An 18,160-nucleotide genomic window follows, 5' to 3' on the forward strand; every position below is an offset into this window, starting at 1 on the left:
TTGGCAGAAGAGGCCTTGTTTTAAAGACTGTTTTAAAAGAAGCCCAGGAAAAAGGGGCACATAAAATGGCCGCCAGACCCCGTGACCGACTTATTGGGACACTTTAAAATGGTTCCTGCAGTCCCCAGACAGCCTTTGTGGATTCAACCCACAGTAAGTTCTGGAAGCCGTTTCTGAGAAAACGAAACCAGACACTAACACATACATAAAGATTGGATGCAGATCCAGTCAGATCGGCCTGTAGATAAAGGCCATCTAAATGTTTAACCAGACAAAGGGAAATAGTTTCATATTCATAAGGGGAGCATCAAAGACCCATTAAAGACATTAAGAAGACATTCGAAACAATGCAGGTCATTCCAGACCAGAGATGGCCATCACCGGCCATCCCGAGAGCAGTTTAAATATAATAACTACCCCGCTGTGCTACAAGCCCGCCAAAAGTTAAACAAAGACTAACCTTGATTTGGCGGGAGATAAGGGCCTCATCTGAGGAGTGTAAGAAGTCACACAACACCAGGTTATAGTCCAACAGTTTTATTTGAAATCACAAGCTTTCGGAGCGCTGCTCCTTCATCAGGTGAAGTGGAGAGATGCATAAAGACACAGCTTATATAGTCAGAGAATAATGCCAGATGATTACAGGTAATCTTTCTAACTGCCATTTATCACACCTCGGCAGAGAGATAATCACAGCGATCAAAGGTGTGAATGGTGTCCAAACAGGTTAGTCAGGAAAACATTACATCAAAGAACAATGAGGTGGGGTCACAAGGGGTCAAATATTGCAGATGCTGGGGTCTGTATGAAAAACAAAAAACAGACAAAAAAACATTTTTTTTTTTTGTTGCTGGAAATCACAGCAGGTCCGGCTGCATCTGTGTAGAGAGAACAAGCCAATGACAACTCGAGTCTGGGTGACCCTACGTCAGGTGGGGTTACATGTAGCGTGACATGAACCCAAGATTGTGGTTGAGGCCGTCCTCATGAGTGCGGAACTTGGCTATCAGTTTCTGCTCGACGATTTTGCGTTGTCGTGTGTTTCGAAGGCCGCCTTGGAGAATGCTTACCCGAAGATTGGAGGCTGAATGTCCTTGACTGCTGAAGTGTTCCCTGACTGGGAGGGAACACTCCTGCCTGGCGATTGTTGCGCGGTGTCCGTTCATCCGTTGTCGCAGTGTCTGCATGGTCTTACCGATGTATCATGCTCCGGGCATCCTTTCCTGCAATGTATGAGGTAGACAACGTTGGCCGAGTCACATGAGTATGTACCATGTACCTGGTGGGTGGTGTCCTCATGTGTGATGATGGTATCTGTGTTGATGATCTGGCATGTCTTGCAGAGGTTGCCGTGGCAGGGTTGTGTGGTGTCGTGGTCGCTGTTCTCCTGAAAGCTGGGTAATTTGCTGTGAACGATGGTCTGTTTGAGGTTAGGCGGCTGTTTGAAGGTGAGTAGTGGAGGCGTGGGGATGGCCTTAGCGAGGTGTTCATCGTCATCGATGACATGTTGAAGGCTGCGAAGAACATGGCGTAGTTTCTCCACTCCGGGGAAGTACTGGACGACGAAGGGTACTCTGTTGGTTGTGTCCCGTGTTTGTCTTCTGAGGAGGTCTATGCGATTTTTTGCTGTGGCCCATCGGAACTGTCGATCGACGATTTGAGCATCATATCCCGTTCTTACGAGGGCGTCTTTCAGCGTCTGTAGGTGTCCATCACGTACCTCCTCGTCTGAGCAGATCCTGTGTATTCGCAGGGCTTGTCCATAGGGAATGGCTTCTTTAACGTGATTACGGTAGAAGCTGGAGAAGTGGAGCATCCTGAGGTTGTCCGTGGGCTTGCGGTAGAGTGAAGTGCTGAGGTGTCCGTCTTTGACTATCGACACCACAAACTGCCGGCTCAAAGTGGAGAGGATCTCCAAGATGATCGCGCATATCGACACAGACATCAAGTTTCTACAGAGATGCAAGAAAGCAGACAAGATCCCGAAAGGACTACAGATCACGAACCCACTCAAGTCGACCTACAACACAGACTACGCTGAGAGACTCTGCCGTCGTACCTCTTGCACACTCCTCAACCATCTCGTACACCAGCTCTACAGCAGACGCCGCAACCTCGAAACCGAGATAGAGTCCATATTCTCAGCCTGTGCTCAGGACACAACAGACCAGCTACGAGACACCGCCAAACAGATGAGGCAACGGAACTACACTGCCTACATGCACACCAAGAACAGGAAGCTTGAGAAACTCGGCATCACCACCAGCAGCAACCAAGCCTCCCCCGGTACCACGGTTGAAACCACAGGGAAATCCATCATCAACTTGTCCGACCACACCCTTCAACCAGATGAAATTGAAGTTCTCAGCCAAGGGCTCCATTTCTGCCCCATCACCAAAATGGACCCCATCGGTCTCGCGGCAGACACAGAGGAATTCATCAGGAGAATGAGGCTCCGGGAATTCTTCCACAAATCCCAGGATGTCAGCAGCGAACCCAATGAGACAACCAATGATCCAGAACAGCAGACAGAGGGATCTGCAGTGCAGCAACCGAAGAAGAAAGAGTCAAATTGGACCCCTCCGGAGGGTCGCTACCCTAAGCTTGACATGTATGCTCAAGCTGTCAGGAGATGCATCAACGCCAGATTCATCAGCCGCACTCACAAGACCGTCCAGAATGTCACCCGAGCACAACGCAACGCCATCCACGCTCTCAAGACCAACTGCAAAATCGTCATCAAACCAGCAGACAAAGGAGGAGCCATCGTCATACAGAACAGAACGGACTATTGCAAAGAAGCATACTGACAACTGGACAACCAGGAACACTACAGACAGTTACCCGCAGATCCGACCAAAGAACACACCCGCCAACTCAACAGACTGATCAAGACCTTCGATCCAGACCTCCAAAGCATCCTATGCGCTCTCATCCCACGTACTCCCCGCGTGGGAGACTTCTACTGCCTCCCAAAGATACACAAAGCCAACACACCCAGACGTCCTATCGTATCAGGCAATGGAACCCTGTGCGAGAACCTCTCTGGATACGTCGAGGGCATCCTGAAACCCATCGTACAGGGAACCCCCAGCTTCTGTCGCGACACTACAGACTTCTTACAGAAACTCAGCACCCACGGACCAGTTGAACCAGGAACACTGCTCACCACGATGGACGTCTCTGCACTCTACACCAGTATCCCCCACGATGACGGCATCACTGCAACAGCCTCAGTACTCAACACCAACAACAGCCAATCTCCAGACGCCATCCTACAACTCATCCGCTTCATCCTTGACCACAATGTCTTCACCTTCGACAACCAGTTCTTCACCCAAACACACGGAACAGCCATGGGGACCAAATTCGCACCCCAATACGCCAACATCTTCATGCACAAGTTCGAGCAAGACTTCTTCGCTGCACAGGACCTCCAACCAACGCTATACACCAGATACATCGATGACATTTTCTTCCTATGGACCCATGGCGAAGAATCACTGAAAAGACTACACGATAACATCAACAAGTTCCATCCCACCATCAAACTCACCATGGACTACTCCTCAGAATCGGTTTCATTCTTGGACACACCATCATCTGAGAAGTATAATTGGAGACACCTGGGGTAGTGATGGGGGGCCAACACAGAGCAACGAAGCAACACAGCGGCGATTAACCATAGAAGAAGAAGACGAAACAGCCATCAAGAAGGCAATTCGAGCCTGCGTCCTGCCCCGGGGTAACCATCGGGAGATCGTCGACAAACCCCGGGCCGTTGACGAGACAAGAGGGCAGCAGCCCTACAGAAGAACACTATCTGAAAATGCTAACTGGCTAGAAGAGACCTCTTGAAAGTGGTCAAACAGTTGACCTTCCCTCATATCGACATCCAGGCCCGCTGAGATCCAGCCTGTCCATGACCTTCACCTCGAGGAAGAGAAGGCGTGTCGCAGCTCGCAGCCCGCAGCGCTGACCACGAGGAGACAGGACGCCTGAAAGGATCAAAACGCAGACCTGTTTCAAAACCTTACAATTCCTAGCTGGATTGGTGAGCATGTTTCTGGCCCTTCATAATCGGATCTAGATAGGTTTAAGGGAGTGGGCATTTTGGGTATAATTAACATGAGATGTTGTCCCTCGATGTTCCGTGTGTTACCCCATTTCATGATGACTTTTGTAAAATATAATATGCCTGTATCTATTTTAGCTAGTACTGTATTATTATGATTTGTTTTTCCCTCCCATGTACCCTCTTCTTTGCTTGCATTTGATTTGTTTTCCCTTATGCAATAAAATTTCATTTAGTTTCATTAAACTTGGTCTATAAGAGTATTCTCTGCATTGTAGTTCCTGCAGCTAAGTCCAGTGTCTAGAACCTAAGGGGCGAGTAGGATGAACCACTCAAGGTTTTACTGTGCAAAAGAGAGAGAGAGGCCTCTGGCAAGAGAAACCTCTGCGACCTCGGAGAGAAAACCCCTTACAAGGTCCTCCCTGTGGTTGACTGACCTCACCAGTAAAGTTACCTCCTTGAATTTAAAACTCTGCTTCTGACAGAACAATCCTCTCCGACTAAAGCTACTGATCCTGTCTCTTTTGCTACCTCCCTGAGGTGTGATCTGATGTAAAGTTTATCATAATCATTAATTTTCAATAATTATAGTCATACTGTTCAGTTTATTGTAATTTTTACTGGATGTGCTTTTTCTAACATCTGTTCAAATAATATTGGTTTCTGATGACATGCATAGAAACATAGAAACATAGAAGATAGGAGCAGGAGTAGGCCATTCGGCCCCTTGAGCCTGTTCCGCCATTCAATGAGATCATGGCTGATCATCCAAATTCAGTAACCTGTCCCTGCTTTCTCTCCATATCCCTTGATCCCTTTAGCATTAAGAAATATATCCAACTCCTGCTTAAATATATTTAATGAATTGGCCTCCACCGCCCTCTGTGGCAGAGAATTCCACAGGTTCACCACTCTCTGGGTGATGAAATTCTTCCTCATCTCTGTCCTAAATGGTTTACCCCTTATCCTTAGACTGTGACCCCTGGTTCTGGACAGCCGACCATCGGGAACACCCTTCCAGCATCTAGTCTGTCTAGTCCTTTTAGAATTTTATAACTTTCAATGAGATCCCCTCTCATTCTTCTAAACTCCTGCGAGTACAAGCGCAATCGACCCAATCTCCCCTCGTACGTCATTCCTGCCATCCCAGGTATCAGTCTGGTGAATCTTCGCTGCACTCCTTCCATGGCAAGAATATCCTTCCTCAGATAAGGCGACCAAAACTACACACAATACTCAAGATGTGGTCTCACCAAGGCCCTGTACAACTGCAGCAAGACATCCTTGTTCCTGTACTCAAACCCTCTCACTACGAAGGCCAACATACCATTTGCCTTCTTAACCACCTGCTGCACCTGCATGCTTACTTTCAGCGACTGGTGCACAAGGACGCCCAGGTCTCGTTGCACTTCCACTTCTCCCAATCTATTGCCATTCAGATAATACTCTGCCTTCCTGTTTTTGACAACAAAGTGGATAACCTCACATTTATCCACATTATATTGCATCTGCCACGCTTCTGCCCAATCACCCAACCTGTCCAAATCACACTGGAGTTTCTCAGCATCCTCCTCACAGCACACACGCCCACCCAGCTTTGTGTCATCTGCAAGCTTGGAGATATTACATCTAGTTCCCTCGTCCAGATCATTAATATATATAGTGAATAGCTGGGGTCCAAGGACCGATCCCTGCGGTACCCCACTAGTCACTGCCTGCCACTCGGAAAAAGAGCTGTTTATTCCAACTCTTTGCTTTCTGCCTGACAACCTGTTCTCTATCCAAGTCAATACCTTGCCCCCAATCCCATGTGCCTTAATTTTACACGCTAATCTCTTATGCAGGACCTTATCGAAAGCCTTTTGAAAATCCAAATACGCCACAGCCACTGGTTCTCCCTTATCAATTTTATCAGTTACATCCTCAAAAAATTCCAGTAGATTAGTCAAGCACGATTTACCTGTTGTAAATCCATGTTGACTTTGTCTGATCTGGTCACTTTTTTCCAAGTGCTCTGCTATTACAGCTTTTATAATGGACTCTAGCATTTTCCCCACTACAGATGTCAGGCTTACCAGTCTGTAATTCCCTGTTTTCTCTCTACCACCCTTTTTGAACAGTGGGGTAACATTAGCTACCCGCCAATCAATGGGTACTGTTCCAGAGTCTATCGAATTCTGGAAGATGACCAGCAATGCATCTACTATTTCTAGGGCCACTTCCTTAAGTACCCTAGGATGTAGATTATCAGGCCCTGGGGATTTATCAGCCCTCAATCCCATCAATTTCCCTAACACCATTTCCCTACAAATACTGATTTCTATCAGTTCCTCCCTGTCATTAGACCGTATGTTCCCCGACCTCTTTGGGAGGTTATTTGTGTCCTCCTTTGTGAAGACATCGAACCAAAGTATGTATTTAATTGGTCTGCCATTTCTTTGTTCCCCATTATAAATTCCCCTGATTCTGACTGCAAGGGACCTACGCTTGACTTCACCAATCTTTTTCTTTTCACATATCTACAAAAGCTTTTACAGTCAGTTTTTACGTCCCCTGAAAGCTTACTCTCGTACTGTATTTTTCCTCTCTTAATTAATCCCTTTGTCCCCCTTTGATGAATCCTAAACTGCTCCCAATCCTCAGGTTTACTGCTTTTTCTGGCCAATTTATATGTCCTCTCCTTGGATCTTATGCTATCCCAAATTTCCCTTGTTAGCCACGGTAGAGTCAACTTTTTTGTTTATTTTTATGCCAAACTGGGATGAACAAATTCTGTAGTTCATCCATGCGATCTTTGAATGTTTGCCATTGCCCTTCCACCATCAACCCTTTGAGTGACATTCCCCAATCAATCCTACCCAACTCGCACCTCATACCATCGTAGTCTCCTTTATTTAAATTCAGGATCCTAGTCTCTGAGTCAACTATTCCACTCTCCATCTTAATGAAGAATTCTATCATATTATGATCGCTCTGACCCACGGGGCCTCGCACAACAAGATTGCTAATTAATCCTTTCTCATTACATAATACCAATGTCTAAGATGGCCTGATCTCTAGTTGGTTCCTCGACATATTGGTCCAGGAAACCATCCCGTATACAATCCAGGAATTCCTCCTCCACAGTATTGTTACTAATTTGGTTAGTCCAATCTATATGTAGATTAAGGTCACCCATGATAACTGCTGTGCCCTTATTGCATGCTTCTCTAATTTCCCGTTTAATGCCATCCCTGACCTCCGCATTACTGTTTGGAGGTCTATATACCACTCCCACTAACGTATTCTGCCCCTTGGAATTTTTCAGTTCTACCCATACAGATTCCACATCATCAGAGCTAATATCCTTCCTTTCAATTGTGTTAATCCCCTCTTTAACCAGCAATGCTACCCCACCACCTTTTCCTTTTTGCCTATCTTTCCTGAATATTGAATACCCCTGGATGTTGAGTTCCTAGCCTTGGCCACCCTGGAGCCATGTTTCCGTAATCCCAATCATATCATATTTGTTTACCTCTATTTGTGCAGCTAATTCATCCACCTTATTACGAATGCTCCTTGCATTAAGACACAAAGCCTTCAGGCTTGTTTGTTTAATGCTCTTAGATCTTTTAGAATTATTATTTACTGTGGCCATGTTTGATTTAAACCCTTGATTTCTCTGCCTTCTACTTTTGTTTTTCTCCTTCCTGTCTTTTGCTTTTATCCTTGTTTCCCTTTCCACTGTCTCCCCGCTCAGGTTCCCAACCCCCTGCCATTTTAGTTTAAACCCTCCCCCAGAGCATTAGCTCCCTATATTCAGCTTTTAGGATCTCATCCCGGTTTTTACCTATATCATTGGTACCTATATGCATCACGACCACTGGCTGTTCACCCTCCCCTTCCAAAATGTTTTGCAGCCGCTCTGAGACATCCTTGACCCTTGCACCAGGAAGGCAACACACCATCCAGGTGTCTCGTTTGCAGCCGCAGAAACGCCTGTCTATTCCCCTTACAATAGAATCCCCTATTACTATAGCTCTCCCCCTCTTTTTCCTCCTGTCCTGTGCAGCAGAACCACCCCTGGTGCCAGGAAGTTGGCTGCTGCTGCCTTCCCCTGGTAAGCCATCCCCCCCCATCAGTATCCAAAGCAGTATATCTGTTTGAGAGGGGGATGGCCACAGGGGACCCCTGCACTACCTGCCTGCGCCTACTACTCTGCCTGTTGGTCACCCGTTCCCTTTCTGGCTGTGCCAAATTTACCTGCGGTGTGCCCAACTGATTAAACGTGCTATTCACGATGTCCTCAGCATCGCAAATGGTCCAGTATGTATCTAATCGCTGCTCCAGCACCGCAGTGCGGTCTGCCAGTAGCTGTAGTTGGACACACTTCCTGCACACATGGTTGTCAGGGACACAGGAAGTGTCCCTGAGTTGCCACATAGCGCAGGAGGAGAATACCATGGCACCGGGCTGTCCTGCCATGACTTACCCTTTAATTACTTGCAATTAAATTAAATCAAATCAATCCCACCAACTTCACTACAGTTAAATGATATACTTAAGGGCCCTGGTTTACAAACAGACACCGCTACACCACAGAGAGATTAGAAAGTATAAACCACAGAGTTAAAGTTTTAAAAAAGAGAGAAATACTCACCAACCAATCACTTACCTGCTTTCTGGTGATATCACACCTCGATTACTTTTTACTTCTCTCCGAGATTGGAGATGATTACGCCTACCCGTGCCTCGGGCTCACCTTATATAGCTTGCCGCTGCTCGGATTCCCGCCACTGCCGCACTGAGGCCTACCCGCGCCTCGGGCTCACCTTATATAGCTTGCCGCTGCTCGGATTCCAGTTGCTGCCGCACTGAGGCCTACCCACGCCTCGGGCTCACCTTATATAGCTTGCCGCCGCTCGGATTCCCGCCGCTGCTGCACTGAGCTATTAATTTCCAAGAGGAATATTTGTGACAGTAAATTAAATGATAAATTTTAAAACTAGAATATTGAGCTGCTAGTGTGAGCAATGTTCATTAATTATCTGTTTTTATTTCATTCATTGATAATCAGGTATGGCCCTCAGAGATTTCCCTATTCCTTCCTCGCTGGAACTCACAACCATATGCAGTGTTTTAGGCGAATAGTGCAGATTCATTTAAGGGGAAGCTGGATAAGTACATGAGGGAGAAAGGAATAGAAGGATATGTCGATAGGGTGAGATGAATGTAATGATATCAGCAAATAGTGATGATATTTGTCTGTGTTTGATTACTTATGCCTTACAGCATATTTGTCTGTGTTTTTGATTACTTGTGCCTGACCAGCAGAGGTCATGTGACAGACAAGCAGTCCAGAGGAGTTTTACTTTCAGTTTCATTCTAGATGCATCACAGCATAGTGTGTTCTGTAAAAAGCTGTAGAAAGTCTTGAACAAGACTTTAGATTAAACAACATTCTCTTTCAGAAATGAGTCTTTATTGAACCCAAAAAGAAATCAACACATGATGTCAGAAGTGGCTGAAAGAGTGGGACTTTGTCCACACAACGTCAAGTCCTCACTATCCACAGTCCAATGGACTAGTGGAAAAATCGGTCCAGACAGTGAAAAGACTGATGTACAAGGCAAAAGACAGTGGAACTGACTTCTACCAAAGCATACTTGTATACCGCACAACGCCGCTCGAGTGTGGTATGTCACCAGCCCAACTCCTGATGGGACGTCGGCTAAGGTCAAACCTACCCATCCCGGAGAACCTCCTGAAAACAAAAGAGGGGGAGAAAGTGAGGAAGTTCAAAGAGCAACAGAAAGAAAAGCAAAAGTACTACTATGACAGAGGAACACAAAACCTACCTGAACTCCACACTGGTGACCAAGTAAGGTTGAAAGACAAAACAAACACATGGACTCAGAAGGGAACTGTCCTGAGTGAAGTTCAACCAAGATTATACACCATTCAGACAGATGAGGGTGCTGTTCTGAGAAAAAATCGTCGAGATCTTCTCATGGGACCAGCCACAGCAGGTCAAGAGACTGATACTGGTGAACAACCTGATCACACAGCTGAGAACCAATCATCTGAGGCAACAACTCAGGTTCAAGGACAATCAATCAGAAAATCCTCAAGACACGTGAAGCCTCCTGAGAGACTCATTGAGCAAATTTAAGGACTATTGTTAAAGAAGGAAGTAATGTTATCTTATTCTTTCTTCAAGTTCTAGTGTATTGACATATTTCATGTGAACACACAAAGCAAGGGTAAAAAACCTTGATCATGATAATGATAATGTAAGTTCATTAAATGTTGTTAGTTAAAAGTAAAATACTTTTGTTTTAAGAAAGGGAGATGAAATGATATCAGCAAATAGTGATGATATTTGTCTGTGTTTGATTACTTATGCCTTACAGCATATTTGTCTGTGTTTTTGATTACTTGTGCCTGACCAGCAGAGGTCATGTGAGAGACAAGCAGTCCAGAGGAGTTTTACTTTCAGTTTCATTCTAGATGCATCACAGCATAGTGTGTTCTGTAAAAAGTTGTAGAAAGTCTTGAACAAGACTTTAGATTAAACAACATTCTCTTTCAGAAATGAGTCTTTATTGAACCCAAAAAGAAATCAACACAATGAAGTAGGGTGGGAGGAGGCTCATGTGGAGCATAAACACCGACACAGACCTGTTGGGTCCAATGGCTTGTTTCTGTGCTGTAAATTCTATGTCATTATAAGTAAACATCCTGAACAATACAGATTACCTCACATTCTTCATGTCAGTTCAAACTTTCCACTAGTTACCACATTTCTGGGCCTCTCACCCCAATAGTTCCCATTCCACAACGCCTCGCTTCACCCAGAAGCACACAGCCTTGAAACACTCCTTCCTCGAACACAAACACGACAGGGCTCTCCGAAACAGAAACTTTGCTTTTGAATCGACTGAGATTTGACTTTGAGTAAATCAGGTGAACCAAACCTGCCACAGAGGAAGTGGTTTACAGAGCGACAAATTCATTTCTAGGTCCCAACACTACTGCAGCTCTCTAGCGCCACCAGGCCACAGCAACAAGAATAACAGCACACAATAAAATGATCAAACTCATTAATTGTCACAGAATACATTAGTAATTTCCTCTTATCGTAATTTTTACTGGTTGTGCTTTAACTGTTCAAATATTGGTTTCTGACAATTTTCAAGTTACTAATTTCCAAGAAGAATATTCGTGATAATCAATGAAAAATATTAATAGATTGGGCGTTTAGTTTGAGCATTGTCCATTCATTGATAATCAGGTATGGCCCTCCGAGATCGCCCTGATTCCTTCCTCAGAGCCTGATGGAAAGTGGGAGCAGGGAAGTTATTGCCGTTTGAATCAGGAAAAATATTCAAAGCTTTAAGATTTCACCCAATTTGGAACAATTGTTTTCTTTAACTGAAGATTCCTTTAAATTCAGTACAATGTACAATATTTAAATGAAATTTTACAATACAGTTTGTGACCACATAATATCTGTCCAGTGAACATCAGTTTGCTCAGTGTCAAGTGAGAGCTCGGCACTAATTCCTGATTTACTGGAAAGCTTAAAGAAATTCTTACTCTGGTCACCCTCTTCAAGCAGCAAATCAGTCCAACAGCAACGCCCAGTTTAACCAACAAGTAGCCCGAAACTGTGATGATCCAAATCTCCGGAAGTGGTCTCGCTCTCACTGTGAAGGACAAAGTTGAGATTTTAGTTTCACTCTCCATCTCGTTTAATATTTAAATACTCCTGCCAGTCATTCTATAAAAGACTAGCAGGGGAGCCTGGCGTTGCCAGGGCAATTTTGGGCCGCGCGGTCTCCGTGCCCCTGTGTGTCCCCCCTGTCTGTCCCTCTCCCCCTCTCCCTGTGCTGTCCTCTCCCTGCCTCCCTCCCCTCCCCCTCCCCCCATCACCTCCCCCTCCCCCCTCCCCTCCCCCCCCTCCCCTCTCCCTGCCTAGCGCCTGAGGCCCGGTGCCGTTCTGATAGCGGCCGTGCGGGGCCTAGTGCTTGAGGCGCGGCCGGGCTGTCGGGCGGAGACGGACCCGAGCTGAGCTCCCTCGCGGATCGCGCGGCTGACGGGCGGCCGCTGCCACTCCCCCGACTGCTGTGTGTGTGGCGCGGTTGACGGTCGGCCGTTGCTGATGACCCACCCGCTGCGTGGAAACTCACCTGCGGCTGCCGGAGTCGGAATGTGGGGGTTTCTTTGGCTGGTGGTGTCCCCGTGGGGATGAAAATAATGGCGGCGAAGTTTAGGGAGACTGGAGCATTAGGTCCCGCCTGTGAAGCACCGATTGGTCAAGCATCAAGTGAGTGAACTGCAGGATTGGTCAAGCAGCACGTCACTGAACGCTAATGAGAGGTAGGATTGGTCAAGCACTAATGAGTGGATTTTTGAGTCATTTTGAACGTTTTTTGTACACTGTCCAAACAATTTTTGTGTGACTAAAAAGTAAATATGCCTACAAGAGTCCCCTAACGATAAGCTTTCTTTTGATATAACATATGTGTAGGTACGCTCTGTAACTTTTGATTGTACAGCCGGACAGACAGAGAGACAGACAGAGAGACAGACAGACAGAGAGACATACTCTTACATATATATATAGATGTGGTAAGTGCAAACATTCTGCTTTAAACACTGGGAGCCAGAGAACCAAATATTTCCATCAAGACCAAGTCCACGTTGTGTGCTTTTTGTCACATTTTATGTGTCTGGATTTGACTATTTTCATCAGATTCTTGTGGGTGCAATGGTTTAGAATTAAAGTGAGCAGCTCTGAGTGAATGAAAAGGAAGTGAATAAACTCAAAACTGGGTCATTCATTATCTAAACAGACAAACTGAATGTGAAAGTGTTGTCCTGACCAGAGTGACAGAATACAGATTCACACCTGAGATTCCCCAGGTGGTGAGTTCCCAATATCGGCTGTGCTGCCTGGGGAGACATTAACCATCAAGGGGTGAGACAGCCACAGATCTGTAACTGGTATTTAATCAAAAAAGTGTCCATTTTGACAAGGTTCAATTTTGTTGAAACTATTAATAATTAACAGTGTTACTCTGCATGCTTTTGAAAGTTTTGTGTGTTGTTGTAATGTTTATCTATGGTACATTTAAGTTAATATTTTATTTCAAAATCTTAATTAATATAATATTGTAACACTAGAGGTAACATTCTGGAGGGGGATGGTGAACAGCCAGTTGTCATGGTGCATATAGGTACCAACGATAAAGGTAAAATCGGGATGAGGTCCTAAAAGCTGAATATAGGGAGTTAGGAGGTAAATTAAAAAATAGGACCTCAAAGGTAGTAATCTCAGGATTGCTACCAGTGCCATGTGCTAGTCAGAGTAGAAATGGAAGGATATATCAGATGAATACGTGGCTAGAGGAATGGTGCAAGGGGGAGGGATTCAAATTCCTGGGACATTGGAAACGGTTCTGGGGGAGGTGGGACTAGTACAAACTGGATGGTTTGCACCTGGGCAGGACCAAGACCGATGTCCTTGGGGGAGTGTTTGCTAGTGCTGTTGGGGAGGGTTTAAACTAAAATGGAAGGGGGTTGGGAACATGTGCAGGGAGACAGAGGAAAGGGAAACAAGGATAAAAGCAAAAGACAGGAAGGAGAGAAGCAAAATTGGCAGTCAGAGAAATCATGGGTTTAAATCAAACATGGCCACAGTAAATAATAATTCTAAAAGGTCTAAGAGTGTTAAAAAAACAAGCCTGAAGGCTTCGTGTCTTAATGCGAAGAACATTCGTAACAAGGTGGATGAATTAGCTGCGCAAATAGATGAAAATTGATATGATATGATTGGGATTACAGAAACATGGCTCCAGGGTGACCAAGGCTGGGAACTCAACATGCAGGGGTATTCAATATTCAGGAAAGACAGGAAAAAGGAAGAGGAGCTGTGGTAGCATTGCTGGTTAAAGAGGAGATTAACACAATAGTAAGGAAGGATATTAGCTCTGATGATGTGAAATCTGTATGGGCAGAGCTGAGAAATACCAAGGGGCAGAAAACGTTAGTGGGAGTTGTATACAGACCCCAAACAGTAATGCGAAAGTTGGGGATGGCATTAAATGGGAAATTAGAGACGCGTGCATTAAGGGCACAGCAGTTATCATGGGTGACTTTAATCTACATATAGATAGGGCTAACCAAATTAGTAACAATACTGTGGAGGAGGAATTCTGAGAGTGTATACGGGATGGTTTCCTGGACCAATATGTAGAGGAACCAACTATGGATCAGGCCATCTTAGGCTGGGTATTATGTAATGAGAAATTATTAATTAGCAATCTTGTTGTGCGAGGCCCCTTGGGGCAGAGCGATTATAATATGATAGAATTCTTCATTAAGATGGAGAGTGAAGTATTTGACTCAGAGACTAGCGTCCTGAATTTAAATAAAGGAAACTACGATGGTATGAGGCGCGAGTTGGGTAGGATGGATTGGGGAAGAGTATGGTTCTCAAAATTCCCACATTCCCCAAAAGTTGCTAAGAAAGGGGCCCTGATTTTGGACAAGTTATTAAAAAGGGTACCCAAAAGAAAATGGCTCCTGAAACCTTGTGACAGAAGCCTGCAGGATTTTAAATAGCAAGGCACTGCAAAAGCAGGCCCATTCAAAGCTTTGAAAAGAAACCTTACATGCAAGGACCTGTGAAAGACTTTGTAATTTCTAAAGCCAGACAGCTAGATAAACACAGAATATGCATTCTTCATCTTGAAACAGATTAACTCAGGATAGACCTAATCTTGAGGCCATTAACTTTTTGCATAAATAATCGGTAACAGCTCAAAGTAGCTACCAAGCCAGGAAAATGCCGATTAAACTTCATAAATGACAAACAGCCAAGATATTGAAGCCATTAAGCAAGGAGACAACCACCCCAAAAGCAGTTAAGGTGAATGGCTGTAATCACTTTAGACGAGCCCGCCAAAATTTAAACAAAGAACTCAACCTGATTTGGTGCACAGATAAGGGAACAAAAAACCTGTATAATTGTAGGCCCACCGGTAGCCAATCTCTCTCTTCTCTTTTCTTCTCATCCCGTGCTGACACCGAGGATGCCCACCATAACACCGGGGGCCAAACGCACAGCAGAAGAGGGCCAGCCAGCGGGGCACGATGAAGAATAGAGCCAAACAGCAAGATCGAAATAACAGAACAGTGGGGCCGGCTCGACCAAGGACAACTAGGCCACAAAAGACCAAGCCGACACCGAAGGCCACCAACCGAGCCCAGCCGCAACGAAACTCGACGACCAAACCACCACAAGAAGAACAAAACCCAAGGTTTCCACTCTACAACCTAAGGTATCTAACAAAAGACTTTCTACCAAAAGAAAAGGGGACTTACCGGACAAATCCATAACGGCGCCCTTACCGCATCAGCGGACTCAACCCAACTGAGGGACCTTCGCAGTTCCCAAGACTGAGACCACGTGGGGGTGGCAGGCCCCAAAGGACACAAAGAGTGAACCCCAAAACCGCAACCGGCTTAATCGACAGGTTTCGAACTGTCAAGGAAACCCCATTGGTGAGCATAAAATCCCTGGCCCCCCTTAGCTCAATCTAATTAGGTATTGGGGGTGGGCCAAGGGTAGGGGGATTATTAATGTGATTGTTCCCTCGTTGTGCCGTGTGTTCCCCATTCCCAACTAAGTGTACTTTTATATGTCTGTAATTATTCTAGTAATTTCCAGTGCTGTAATCTTATTGTGCCTTTAATAAAAATATGGTTTTCTTGCACCAAACCAGTTGTCTACTCTAATTCTGTATCGGCGCCTGTACCTAAGTCCGGTGTTTAGAACCCAGGGGTGTGGGAGCGATTTGAACCGCTCAGAGACTGTCAGGGGCAGAGCTGATTGGGCACACACCACCCCCGACAGAACGTTGCTTAAAGGGTTGAAGGTGGATAGGCACTGGCAAACTTTTAAAGATCGCATGAACTACAGAATTTGTTCATCCCTGTTTGGCATAAAAATAAAACAAAAAAGGTGACTCAACCGTGGCTAACAAGGGAAATTAGGGATAAAATAAGATCCAAGGAGAGGACATATAAATTAGCCAGAAAAAGCAGCAAACCTGAGGATTGGGAGCAGTTTTGGATTCAGCAAAGGGATTAATTAAGAGGGGGAATATAGAGTATGAGAGTAAGTTCATAGGGAACATAAAAATGGACTGTAAATGCTTCTATAGATATGTGAAGAGAAAATGATTGGTGAAGTCAAGAGTAGGTCCCTTGCAGTCAGAATCAGGGGAATTTATAATGGGGAACAAAGAAATGGCTGATCAATTAAATACATACTTTGGTCCTGTCTTCACAAAGGAGGACACAAATAACCTCCCAGAGATGTTGGGAAACATAGGCCTAGAAATTCAGTTGCGATCGCCAGCCGTTAACGCCTTAAGAGGGGTAGATTTCCAGCGCTAGGCACTTAGCGCCCGGGCGCAGCGCGATCTGCGCCTCGCCCCAACTTCAGTTGACATTTAGCGCCGGCGCAAAGTGTTAGCGCCCGTTCAGCTGCGCGCGCAGCTTATGACGTCATTTCGTCGTGCAACGCTGGTTGTGCGCCCCAAACCGGAAATTCAGTGGCGGCCGCACAATGTGGGCGTGGCGCTGTTAAGAACTGTGAGGTGGAATGCAACAGAGGCCCTGTGGGCCTCGGGGAGCGCTAATTAAAGGGCACTTACACTGACCTATAAAGCCCAGCCATTTTGCTGCAATGACTTTAGTGCTTTGGATTTCTGGACAGAGACCAAGGAACAGAGCTTACTGATTTGGGACAACATAGGAGAGGTATTTTTGGCTTCTGGCCAGAGCTTTGACATTTGAATCATTGTGATTTCACTGTTTGCAAGTTTATTATGGGGGCTGTATGGGGTCGCAACCCTCAGTTCCAGCATTATGTGCGAAGGGCTCGCAGACGCTGTGTGAGAGGCCCAGCCATGCCTAGACGCAGAGGGGCCATCAGGCATCGGCAACGTAGGCCTTACCCACTCAGGGAATACCGGCAGCAGGTGTCCTATCTCAACATGACTGCCGCGCAGTGTGTTAAGAGGCTGCGCTTCAGAAGGGAGGTGGTTGCAGAGATCTGCCAGCTGCTTCACAGAGATCTGCGTCCACAGCTGATGTGCAGGACGTCTCTCTCGGTGGAAGTTAAGGTCACGGTGGCTCTGAACTTTTATGCAAGCGGCTCCTTCCAAGCCGCTGCTGGGGACATAGCGAACATCTCCCAGTTCGGCGCGCATCGCTGCATCCGGCAGGTCACCGATGCCCTTTTCGCGAGGAGACACCAATTCATCTCCTTCCTCATGACCCTAGAGAGGCAGGAGCAGCGTGCAGTCGGATTTGCGAGGATCGCCGACTTCCCCATGGTGCAGGGCACCATTGACTGCACGCATGTGGCTATGCGGGCACCTATCGACAATGCCGAGGATTACCGCAACCGGAAGGGCTACCATTCCCTTAATGTACAGCTGGTGTGTGACCACAGGCAGCGCATCCTAGCTGTCAATGCCCGCTTTCCAGGAAGCAGCCACGATGCATTTATCCTGCGCCAGACTACTGTGGCTGACATGTTCGAGGCACAGCCTCCACCAAGGGGATGGCTTATTGGGGACAAGGGCTACCCTTTGTGTACATGGCTCATGACCCCGCTCCGCGCGCCCAGGACCCCTGCGGAGGAGGCATACAACGAAAGCCATCAAGCCACAAGGAACATCATAGAGCAAACGATTGGCGTCCTCAAGCAACGGTTCCGCTGCCTGGATCGCTCCGGCGGATCTCTACAGTATTCGCCGGATAGAGTCTCCCAGTTCGTCGTCGTGTGCTGCATGCTGCACAACCTGGCTATCCGCAGGACTCAGGCACTGCCACCTGACGTTGCACCACCACCTCAGGAGGACGAGCAGGAGGACCATGAGGAGGCGGAGGAGGAGGAGGAGGAGTACCAGCCCAGGAGGGAGCCACAAGGTCCAAGGGCCGTCCGCCGGCGGCTTATTGAACGACACTTCTAGGCCCCCTGTCAGGGAATGGCCTGTGGCAATGAACGCACCTGAATGCAGCCGC

The 18,160-nt window shown here is 46.3% G+C and overlaps 1 protein-coding gene across 3 annotated transcripts in view; it reads right to left on the reverse strand.

Annotated features, from left to right (window-relative positions):
- The window catches only part of LOC147114255 (uncharacterized), a 158,924-nt gene that overhangs the window by 15,205 nt on the left and 125,559 nt on the right, over nucleotides 1–18,160 (reverse strand). For 2 of the 3 annotated variants that reach the window (XM_085995937.1, XM_085995936.1), the window contains exon 10: nucleotides 11,654–11,763. The exons of the other annotated variant lie outside the window; for it this stretch is intronic. In XM_085995937.1, the coding sequence (XP_085852063.1) occupies nucleotides 11,654–11,763 (110 nt within the window). The remainder of the gene's footprint in view (nucleotides 1–11,653; nucleotides 11,764–18,160) is intronic. 3 annotated transcript variants of the gene reach the window in all.

This window comes from Somniosus microcephalus, chromosome 8 (assembly GCF_052327205.1).
Source record: "Somniosus microcephalus isolate GS21.2 chromosome 8, FLI_Smic_1.0, whole genome shotgun sequence".
Taxonomy (NCBI): domain Eukaryota; kingdom Metazoa; phylum Chordata; class Chondrichthyes; order Squaliformes; family Somniosidae; genus Somniosus; species Somniosus microcephalus.